The sequence below is a fragment of the Coenobita brevimanus genome, chromosome 23, assembly GCF_032717465.1.
Source record: "Coenobita brevimanus isolate Jiangsu-jjx chromosome 23, ASM3271746v2, whole genome shotgun sequence".
Lineage (NCBI taxonomy): Eukaryota > Metazoa > Arthropoda > Malacostraca > Decapoda > Coenobitidae > Coenobita > Coenobita brevimanus.
The window spans coordinates 68131333-68144008 of NC_136976.1; the positions used below are offsets into that span (position 1 = coordinate 68131333).

At 41.0% G+C, this 12676-nt stretch overlaps 1 protein-coding gene across 1 annotated transcript in view; it reads right to left on the reverse strand.

Moving 5' to 3' along the window:
• Nucleotides 1-12217, reverse strand: part of LOC145393011 (TBC1 domain family member 4-like) — a 100947-nt gene extending 88730 nt beyond the window's left edge. The window contains exons 1-4 of the mRNA XM_080267330.1: nucleotides 12059-12217; nucleotides 8404-8524; nucleotides 2127-2232; nucleotides 76-204 (exon numbers count right to left, since the gene is read on the reverse strand). Coding sequence (XP_080123456.1) covers nucleotides 76-204; nucleotides 2127-2232; nucleotides 8404-8524; nucleotides 12059-12122 — 420 coding nt within the window. The 5' untranslated portion in view covers nucleotides 12123-12217. The remainder of the gene's footprint in view (nucleotides 1-75; nucleotides 205-2126; nucleotides 2233-8403; nucleotides 8525-12058) is intronic.
• Between the last annotated feature and the right edge of the window lie 459 nt (nucleotides 12218-12676).

The window sequence follows — 12676 nt, forward strand, 5'->3', positions numbered from 1 at the left end:
ACTACTTCAATATAAATGAGACTTCACAATCAAATGAAAAAGGACTAAAGGGAAACTTAAAGCTATTGAACTTACTTGACAGCAGTGAGCCACATCTTTAAAATTCTTATTAAGCTGGACTGATTTAACTTCCGGATTTATCAACTGAATTTCACTGCGTCCAATATGAAACAGCATAGTACGGTTGAAGTCATAACTCAGCATCTGAAAAGTTAAAACAATATAATGAACTATATAAGACAGCAGAAATGAGTTATTTGAGAGGAACATGTGGAGCTTCATGGGCAGGCTGACAAATGAGGAAGTCTCCATAGTGGTGTGATGTGGATGTGATAGAAAGCATTAGGAGAAATACCCTGAGGTGGGTTGGTCATGTGGAGAGGATGGAGTGAGAGACTAACTAAGAAGGTGCATGTGAGAGAGGCAGAGGAGGCGAGAGGGAGGAGGAGACCAAGGATGAGATGGAGGAATGGAGTAAAGAGGTATGTGGGAGAGGAATTGTAGATTGGGGGGAGGCAGCAAAATGGCAGGGAACAGGGTGACACGGAGGCGATTTGTTTGTGGCCATCCCTTATGGGTTTAAGGCATTTGGCTACAGACAGATTGACAGACAAGACATTAAAGATGGACAGACAAGACAGTATATGCTGTAAAATATTATGAAAAATATCCTGAGATGGTTTGGTCATTTGGAGAGAATGGAGAAAGAAAGCTGACTAGAGGAGTGCATGTGAGGTGAGGGGGGGAGGGGGAGAGGGGGAAGGCAAATCTGAGGATAAAATGGAGCTCACTAAGAAAAGGGCAATATGGGTGGTTTTACAATAAAACCCTTCACTGGCTGGCTCTAAAGATTTACTGGCTAGAAAGCTACAGTATCTATATCATGCATAAATTCAGACCATTATCTCCTAATTGCCCTGGCTTAAAAAAAAAGCACATTAATGTTGCAAAGCAATGTTGGTCTAACACTTTCAATAGCTTTGGGGTAAGCCATCCTTTCATAACATCATCTACATAGCTGAGGCTCTTATACACAACTCACATGTCTACTGTCTCCAGCACTGTTTGTATGAAGTTACAGAAAAGAAAATCTTAAAACAGGCTCAAGAGATGTTCACTGGATGCTACACAACAACACACAAACTAAGCATTTTAAACAGAGTAGGTGTAATGATGGGCTGATGAAAGGACATGAACACTACATAGCTGCTGACATCTTGAGGACTGCAGACAAGTGTGCTGGTGGGCAGCTCCAGAACAAATAAAGCACATCGTGTGTCAGGAAACTCTGTCACCTTATACTGAACCAGTAGTCTAACTTAGTAAATCATTAACTGAAACATTAATATGAAATTAATACCAAATTCGAAACAAAGCAAACTATTACTTGAAACTTTTTAAACATGAAACTCAGTCATTAACCTGTTATAGTGGGCTTCTGACAGAAGGGAAAAACGAAGGGAAAAAAAAAAATCCTAACTGTGAACATACAGTATGGTAATTTGAGAAACTCATTTCTTATACCTAAAAAAAAAAAGTATAACAAACATATCACAAGCAATGCATTTCTATACTGATACTCTTGAATAATGAACTGGTAGACTCAGATATAGAAAATAATATGGGAGCAGGTGGTGGTGGTGGTCATTATCAACTTGCCATGAAGTACCGCCTACTTCTTCCTTCTCCTTTCTCCCTACACCCACTGTGTATACCCTCCTCTCTTCCTACCTCTTGCTTTCCTTCCTGTTACTTTTCATTACTCTTCTTTCCACTTCAGGTGGCTCTACATTGAGTGACATGCATAAAGGTTTCCCATAACCTAGGAAACCATGTACAATGCTGGGTGGTAGCCATATAACCAAATTACATAGTGAAGTACTTGGTGCCCTTGTAAACTGGGTGGTGAGACACAAATGCAACATCTACCCAGGATCCAAACCTTAAAACTTTTTCCCAAGCCATGTTGTGAGGGGGCACTGTCAGCTGTATGAGAACATTAGTTCACTACATAGGACTGCCCTGCTGAGGCAGTTGCTTGCCTGTGGTTGATGGGTCTGCTTGACCACACAGCCTGAGGCTGATCAACAACAACAAAACAGTGAGTAATCTAAACTATCTCTAACCTTCAGATCTGTCTCACTGGCTCGATAGCCGCGCACCCTGGAAGTCATACTGCCGATCGAGCCAGCACGTGCCCTCACTCCTGCTTGGTCCTGGGTGCTGCTACTCCTGAGAAAAATACCACATCACTTTCAAAACACAGTGGTACTGTGCAGATAAAAAGATGAGATGGGGTTCTGAGAAGGGGCCTTGGATAAAAAATGACACCATGAAGCCCAGCCAACTTCAGCCAGCTACTGTACAACAAAAGATGTCTGTTAAATGGGACACAATGGGTTGCAATACATGTGTTTCCTACTCTTTTTATTCCATCCTGGCCTGAAATTGCCCTCTCCCCATTGTGACTGCTGAGTTGTAATAACAAACTATAGTAACAGTGTATTAGTCATGAAGAAGTGATGAAAAAGATGAGAAAGAACCTGCAAAATGGCAAAATTATGGGTCAAGTCAGCATAAAATGGGTATAATTTTCATTTTTTGTACTAGAATAAGCAATTGCACTCATTCGTTTTCAAGCATGCGCCTGAAATCCCACCTCAAGGGGGGAACCTCAGTTTAACGAGCTATCAGCATTAACAAACCTGGCTTTCCCCCAATTAGTCTGTGGTATAAAGGGTCTACTGTACATTAGATATCCGCTGTAAAGTAAACAATAATGACTCTTTCGGCCCCTTCAATCTGGGTGCATCATTAATTTATTATTCACATAAATATTCACAGCACAAATGCGAGGCCTGCCCTACTGTGCTTCCTCCTCCCTCTCTCCTCCACCTCCTCCCTTTCTCCACTCCACTAAATTTTCCACTATAACAGAAATTTTTTCCTGTGATTTGTACTTTTTCATCATAACAAATATACACACATGAATACTTTCAATACCCGTATAAAATAAGGCACTGATTTCATCATGAAACAACCTTTCTGCTTCCAATATTCACATAAATATACACAGCACAGATGCGAGACTTGCCCCACCGCACTTCCTCTTTCCTCCCTTTCTCCACTCTCGACATTTAAGATGGGAGTGACCAACCTCACTCATCCATGAGTGGCATTACATGAGCAATAAACTCTAACCACCCATTGGATATACACCTTCACAGGCTCAATCCGACTGGAGCACCTTAATTAGCCACTAATCCACCAGGTGCCAAAATCTCGTTATATGGTTACCTGGTAAAACAGAATTTTTTTTTCCTGTGATTTTTACTTTTTCATCATAACAAATATACACACACAAAAAATTTCAATAAAAACTAAGGCACTGATTTCATCATGAAACAAACTTTCTGCTTCCATTATTCACATAAATGTTGGTGCGAGGCTTTCCCCACCGTGCTTTCTTCTCCCTCCCTCCTCCACCTCCTCCCTTTCTCCACTCCCTACCTCCTCTTCCATCTCCTCATCCATGTCAATATCCCCCTCTCCAAGACTGTCAATAATCTCTGAACCATTCCCATCATCAGAAATAGCAGATGAACGTAAAGGGGAAACGATGGGCGCACAGTGGAAGACTCACGTGATCCACCCTCCTCATGCGACGCATACATAACGCATATCGATACTCATCATGGCAGTCACTTTCCTCAGAGAAAGAGTCACTTTCTCCATTCACAATTGGCAAAAATGTCACCTTGTGTTCTCTCCCTATTGCACTACAACCAAGCCCTTTTCTTTTCTGGCCTTTGGATTTCATTGGTGTTGAAGTCAGCGGTTGCGGGCACTCAGCCGAGGATCTGGACACAGGGAAAACTTTTTGCATTTCTATCCATTACAGAGATACACAAGTAACTGAAGTGTGACTTGGATGTATGCAGTAGGGTTTCCAGTGCTGGGTGTGGTGGAAATAACCTGTGGAATATTCAAACAATGCCACGACACACTAGATCTTGTACGTGTACATGCCACCCCCACGTCCCCGGATCATCACGTATACATGTCACCTGGACACGATGGGTTAAATGTCAGGACCAACTTGCCTAGCCCCAGGCTCCTATGCTCCTCTTGGGGCAACACAGGTTTAGATGATGATCATGATGATGATGATATGATGATGACAACTGCAAACTCTATTTATCATTGTACATACATGCATATATATACTGTATATATATATATACAGTCATCTTGCCTAAAGTGCACCCTCGCAAAGTGCATCTCGCCTAATGTGCGACGGGGGGGTCTGACAACAAGTAATTACAGTATATATATGTACACACATATATATATATATATATATATATATATGCTTTTGTTTTCAACATAACAGAACTGTCTCATGGCACTGAATGTTCACAAATAGCTGTTAACTTGCACTGTGCTGATCGCCTCATATGAGGTGATGGGTCTCCGTGCCATAATTTCAAGCATGAGGAAGTGTCAGTGGTTTCCATGGAAACACTGAGTCTCCTTCTACATCATCAGTGCTGTTGCCAACCCCTGCCACTCCACAGTTGCCAAACACCGCATATTTGGTAATTCAGTTCTAGTTTGTAACCCAACAATGGCAAATTCATGCCTGTCTACCTCCCACGGTGCTGGTGACTTATCGTCACCCTCATACCCATCCAAGAGACGTAAATTACAAAATGACGAAGGTGATGAAGAGTTCGAGCTCAGAAACACTTGATCTAATGACAAAAAATCAAATTAATATTAAAGTAAAAAGTCCAAAGAAAAGGACTCAGGGAAGGTAATCGGGCTGATACGAATTAGCGCGGCAGGTTTTAATACACCATTCTGACCAGGTGGATGTGTGAAAATATATGTGAAGATCTGGGGACCCAGTGCAGTAGGTCACTGGGTAGCTATGTATCAGTTACTTCAGTCCCTGAACCCTGAGGTCACACTCTATGACCTCTTCCCAGTTTTTTTCTTTGGCCTGCCTTTTGCACTCTTACCCCCAGTGTTCACACTTATCACCTTCTGCACTCAGCTGTCATCCTCCATCCTCTCCATATGCTCAAAACTATCTCAATCTATCCCTCCACATCACAACACTGCACTCAAGTCCCATCCTTTCTCTCAACTCTTCAATGGTAAACCTAGCCCCACAGGACTCGCATTCATGGATGTACTACACATCCATCTAATCATTGTCACATTGTCATTTCTGGATGTCTGAGCCTATGAATATCTGTTTCCTGCCCAGGTCTCACTACCATACAGCATTACACTCATAACACTTGCTGCAAACAAAGATCCCTTAGCATGGAGGGAGAGCCCTCTTAATGTCAGGAAAGGCAACAGCTCCCTGAACTTCCCCCAACCACTCGTTACCCACACCACAGAGTCCTATCTCCAGATCATAAAATGTCCCCCAGATCCTATCTCCAGATCATAAAATGTCCCCCAGATAACAAAGCTCTTCCATACATTCAAGTGAGACTCACCAGCCACATTAATCCTTTCATGCCTGATAATCTCTACATGCTCTCCCCAACATATCACATATAAGAAATTGGCATTATTTTGTAGTCTACTTCTAATACCATGACATCTCTTATGCACCCACTTATCACAAGCCTGGGATTGCTATCAATATCTCCTGCAAGAGCAAAAAGGACAGAAATGACTGCCAGAGAGTCATTTGCATTTGTGTAAAAAAAAAAGCACAGGGAGCAAATGTCCCCAAATAGAAGAGTGTTCCACTAGGCTGACCAAGATCCTCCTTGCTGGGTGCAAGGATTGCTGGGGAGGCTCCGCTTCCAAGTTGAAGTTGCAGCTTTTCCTCCTCATCTACAGTACTCAGCACCACCATGTGAAGGCTCCCCTCCCCGGTGTCACTGTACAGTAACTATCTCTTGGTCTTCAAGTCTCTCCTTAGCTGAGAAAACCAATCTTGCAGCAGCCAGTATAAAACAAAAATAATGTCTCTACAAAGTAGGTGTTAATGGATATTGCAGTCAAGTCTCAGAGATCTCTCCCAAGCTGAGTAAAATATATCAGTATACAAAATATAAGTAAGATATCATATTTAAATAGGTTTATGAAGATTGGTTTCACCCTAGTGGAATAAAATCTATCAGGACATAAAATATACGTAAGATATCATACTGAAAGGGTTCATGAAGACTGCTGCTACACTGAACATTTCAAGTGACAATACCATCATAAATAACTGAAGATCACTGCTATCCCCTTCAGTCCTTGAGGTATCTCCAAAGGTGAATACATATATCTATCTATCTATATAAATATATATTTTTCATTCATTCATTGCCAGACGCCATGTATCCCAAACGGGGTGGCCAAGGGCTTAGAGTTAATTGTTTTACAGGGAGGGGCACTAATCCTCCACCAACCCCACTTGACACGTATAAATATATATATATACATATTATATATACATATATATATATATATATATATATATATATATATATATATATATACTGTATATATATATATATATATATATATATATATTACTGTATATATATACATATTACTGTATATATATATATATATATATATATATATAAAATCTTAAATGTCAGGACCAACTGCCTAGCCCCGGGCTTCTACGCTCCTCATGGGGCAACGTAGGATTGGATGATGGATAGATGGATGGATGGATAGATAGATAGATAGATATAGATATATATACATACATATAGATAGACAGATAGATAGATATATATATACATACTTACATATATATATATATATTTTTTTTCCTGAAGATAAAGTAGTGATAATGAATCATAAGTGTGACATTATAATATTAACCCCTCCGTGGCCACCGCCATCAAATGATGTTTAGCTGATAAATGGCCGCCGGCGTCGTTTGAGCGCGGCCTATAAAAAACTGCAAAAATTTTGGGGAAGTGAATGAAAGTTCTGAACGTCTTCACACTGACCTACACTACACTCCCATACACCTCATCAAACAGTTCAGAGCCTGCTGCTGTGATGAATAGATTTTCGATTTTTTCACTCCTGGCCATGCCTAAACAAGCACAACTACACCCATTATCTCGACCCAGGCAGAACATATCATGTTTGTCCTCTCTTGCAAAACAAACACAACCACCTATTTACGATTATGAAGCAATACAGGCACATACAAAAAAGACACGATAAGTGAAAAGTACATTTTTGTCTTGGTATCTTTACCTATTTGCTCAGGCTTGCTGTAATGGTTTGGATCATTAGATGCAGTGCAACTTGTAGAAAACTATGAAAACCTTCAGGAAGTGAACAAAAATCTGGGACATGAGACTGACCTTGACTTCACCCTCTCACATATCATGTCAGTTCACCACCTGCTGTTGTGACGAGTGGATGTACGATTTTTTCGCTCATGGCCATGCCTAAAAACACATAGTTACACCCATTATCTCGACTCAGACAGAAAATACAATCTTTTTCCTCCCTTGCAAAACACACACAACCACCCTGTTTACAAGACAGCAACATATGTTGCGAAAATAACAAGGTAAAATGAGAAAGATGAACGTAAAATGAGAGAGAAAGATGAACGTTATTATGGAAAAAAATACGTTTCCCCCCGTCTATAAACGTATTTATTTCTGCTTTGTATCTGTATACATAGTAATTAGACTTATTCTTAGGTCTGAAACTGCATTATGATTCTATTTTTAGCCATGCTCATGGTGTGGGAGCTTGAAGTTGTGACTCAACTTCTGTATTGCTAATCGGATCTGACCCTCCACTTTATTCTCCTGTGGGAGAGTCTAGCCTTGGAAGACGTGCAATTTTCTCATTTAGGACTGAAAATTCAACTCTTTTGCTCCCTTTTCCAAGCATGAGCACAACCATACTGTAAAAAATAACTCGAAACTACCATAAACATATTTTATATCAAAAAGGTGAAAAAGTATTCATAACATTTTTTTTTTCCAGCCATTCCTAACAGATTATGTGCTGAAATCATTCAATATCATCATATCTCATATATGCACAACATTTCAGCACCATTCGCTTTGTTTTGGGAGGTAAAAAAAAATAACAACACCTGCCCAGTTGTGTCGCGGCAGTGCCCCTGGGCGGTGATATCGGTTGCTGATATTTCTGCAACTTCTGCTCTCCATTGCAAGCCACAAAATGCATCTAGGAAGCTGGGATTTGCAGTGTTAGGTGCATCAGAACTTTCTCTTCAATATGGCAAGAAAAAAAAATTCAATTTTCGAAACTTCAAAAAATGGTCCCGGGGTTGGCCTGGTGTGCACTAAAAATTCCAAGCCTTCGGCCACGGAGGGGTTAAATCGGTTGAAATAAAACACTGAAAACAGTAACTATCAACACTTATATCACCTGTGTAAGAGCTGACTAGAATCACCACTGATGGTCCTCAGGCGCTGACGGAATGGCTGCACATCAGTAAATTCTGCTTTCATCACTCCATCATCCTCTGACTCATTTGCTTTTTCAGGAACTGTAACAAGAAATTTCAGTCAAAATAATTTGTCAACAAATAAGCAATAAAATAAAATTAAAACAGGTATATTATACACAATTTTCAAACAAAAGAACATAGTGCAGCAACTTCCATACTTATCCATGTGCATCACCGTAAACCCCATTCCCACTTACACAGGATGGGAAGGATTCAGGAACTGGAACAGGAAATTACAATTCCAGACAGAAGAACTTGATATTGTCAAGGTGAAGAGCGCAAGCTCATTTCCATCCTTACTGGACAACAACATGTTCTCTGGTTATCCCCGAAACAGACTCATGAAGTTTAATGACTGAGCCTTGATACTACTAAGAAAAAGTATGGACTGGGACACTGTGATTGTTCTTTATGGTATAAATTAATTTACAAATTGCTTACTTGTTTGTGTCGTACATTATTCAGATTCACAAAACATATGACGATGAAATAATTATGATACAGTACATACAGTATAACCTCACTATAACGGACTAATTGGGGCCCATGCCATTCTGAAAAATGTGAAATTCCGATAAAAGCAACATCCGGACTTCCCCCTGCTAACCCGGACTTTTTCTGATATATCAGACATTAGTCCGGATGGTATGAACAGTTTTTAAATTGTTTTGACTACCACTGTGGTACTGTACTGTGTTATAAGTTCATTATATTAATCAAATGATATAACATATATAATAATACTGTACTGGACACTGATAAACATGTCTTTTATTTATCTTATTGTGGTGAACATAGCTGAAAAGACTGATAATAGTGAATTCCAGTCTACTGAAGTCCGTTATATCGAGGTTTTACTGTATAAATATATACTGTTTTATATATATATATATATTACCAGTATCAAGAAATCACCGAATAAGCTGACTCACTACGGACAGGACTATGGCGATACCACACGAAAAGGCGACCGGAAGGTGATGTCCCAGCCCCACCAAGCCACCACTGACCAGTCCACTTTAGTGTGGTTCTGCCAGCAATGGGGTACCTGGGTGCTTGTACGTGGGGCCAAGCTGAAGGCTGCAACCAAGAAGTTTGCATGCCTCGACAGCACAACATGCATGACTTCAAAGCATCTGAGGGTTGGCTCTTGCAGTTCAAACTTCGGGATGGACTTATTGGCCATAAGGCACATGGAGAGCCTTTGGGTGTGGCAGTGGAGGATGTTGAGCCATTTTGCCAGAAAGTGCAGTGCCTGATTGAGAATGAGGGCCTTACTCTCAGTCAAGCATACAGTGTTGACGAAAATGGCCAGTTCTTCCGCTCCTTGCCCACCAACACCCAGGCAGAGGAGACAGAGAAGACTGTGCCTGGTTGGAAGTTGTCCAAACAACATGTCTCGGTGTTGTGCTGTGCCAATGCCAAAGGGATGCACCACCTTAAACCCATTATTGTTCAATGTGCAAAACAGCCACATTGTTTCTGTGGGTTGATGGATAGACTACCTGCTGTGTGTACCATTCTGTGATGGCTTGGTTTACCGTAACAATCTTCACAGACTGGTTCCACAGACACTTTGTCAAAGAAGTTATCCGTTATCAAACGGAGGAACATGGTATCCCTTGCGGAAAGGTGCAGGCTCTCCTGATCCTTGACAATGCCCCTGCGCATCAGTCGGAGAAGGATTTGGTTGCTGATAATGGCCATAACAGGTGCACATTTCTGCCACCCAATACGACTGTTTTTAGACTTAGTTTAATGTGTTTTAACCATAGGTGGGGTGAACACTGTCATTTTGGGGTACAGTTTACTAAGCTTGATCTTTTCCAGACTTATAGTATTTGGTGATTTTCAGATTTTATCTGTTGGTTTTATTGAGTTATTTACAGGTGTTGGGCTTAGGTTTGATTCCTTTACAGCTGTTAGGCCATTTAGATTGGCCTTAAACTTGTTTTTGGGCTCATTTGGGTGGGTTTTGGACTTGGTCTGGGGGGAAACCCAAGGCTGAAAAACGCATCTCATTACTTTACATGTTAAAACTAATTCAGTATACAATACCCTGCCTAACGATGGGTTTTCACCTAACCAATCACATTGTTAAACCGAAGTATTACTGTATATGGCACCCCATTTTAACGTGACGGCATTCAGACTGACCCAATCGGATACTTTTATGTGAAGTTACAGAAAGTGTTGGAGGTTTTTTGGCGTATCAGATAAAGCCAGGAATCCCGAGGCTTGAATGATAAGTGAATGGAAGTGTTGCCCATTGGACTGGGAAAACTTTGGCTATCTGGACACTGCTACTCCTCACCTTGGCCAAGGGTGGAAAAGAAGGTCCGGATGATGATAGTCATGATGATGACAAAAGGGTGCTATATTATGTCAAAAGAAAACTGTGTACAAACATTTCGGGCAGAGCTTGAGCAGTAAATGCGCAGATCCCCAAAGGCAACACCGCTTCATTTCATTGGCAACTCACTCCCAGCCCGGGAACAGGGTGGAAAAGTTACTCATAGCTGGCCTGGGAAAGTACTGACAGGATGATATGGAGATTAATGTCTTTATCATCATCACAATCATCTAATCCTGTGTTGTCCCATGAGGAGGGTAAGAGCCACGGGCTAGGCAAGTTGGTCCTGACATTTAAGATGAGAGTGACCAGCCTCACTCATCCCTGAGCAGCAATACCTGAGCAATAAACCCCAACCACCACTTGGATATAAACCTGCACAGGCTCAATCCGGTTGGAGCGCATTAATTACCAACAAAACCACCAGGTGCCATAATTTGATTATATGGCTACCACCCAGCATAGTAAATGGTTTCCTGGTGTACAGGAAACTAACTGGCTTGTTACTCAATGTTGAGTCACCCATAGGCAGAAGGAAGAGGAAAGAATGAAGGCAATAAAAGACAAAAGAGGGAGTGTAGAGTCACATGTAGGCATAAGGAAGAAGAAACAATGAAGGAAAGAAAGACAGAAGGGGACGGAAGAAAAGAAATGAGGAAAGGGGAGTCACCCGAGAACAGCACTACATCGAGTGAGTGGATGGTGAGCGCCTCCACCTACCACAACTCCATAAAATTTCCTTACAGGGCTTCCAACATGTAACCTTGGATTTTTCCTGTCAATCATGGTGCAATGGCTGATGTGACAGGAGTGAATCTGGCTTATTTCCACCACTACGACACAGATTTCAATCATCATCATCATCCTCATCACTACCACCACCACCACCCCACACATAATTCCCCCTAAGATCTACATCTAGCCTGCGAAACTGTTCACACTATCATTTACACATTATTCAAACAACTAAAAGTCTCCTCCCCCTCTTCACGTGCAAAACTGTGTTCAAGATTTTTTATGTACAGCCACTCTTTTGATTACCAGAATAAAATGGGGTGCTAAACTCTTTGTCATGCACTCTTTTGTGTATACTTTATCCATCCAATTGATACTGTCAATTTCTTAGCTTCTTTCATTCTCATAACTTACATTCATTTATCATCCATGTTACCAATCCCCTTCTTGACCTACCACAGCAAAAATGTAAAACACTAACTCACCCTGGGCAGAGAGCTTATTCGTGTCACCTTCTGGGACACTGGAAGAGCGTGAGTAGGTCACCATTTCTACTGGTGGTGGAAGACTGCTGGAGTCTGGACATGTTGCTGGACATGGAAGGTCACACTGCCGACTTTTGGTCTTCGTTGGAGACTCTGGTGGTTCTTCTGTGCTTGACCACAGGGAGAATCGCACTTTGTGCTTCTGTGGCTCCTTGTTTTCCTGATCTTGCTTGGTTTGATCTGAGACACTCTTCCCATTGTCCTGTAGCAAAATTTACTGCAATGAAGTAGCAGTGATCACTACTAAGATTATTTAAGGGGACCATCCACACAAATTTTTTGTGATGGCAAGATGTGGCTGCAAATTCAATACGTCAATTGGCCCCTCCCAACACCATTCCCACATAAGTTTCAACCTATTCCGCCCATTATTTTATTTTGTAATGTATATACATACATATATACTGTATCTATCTATCTATCTATCTATCTATATTATCTGTATCTACCTATCTAATAGATAGATGGACAGATATAGATAGATACAGATAGAGATATATCTATCTATCGGGATAGATAGATTTTTTTTTTTTGCCGATTGAGCCCACTATAAAAACA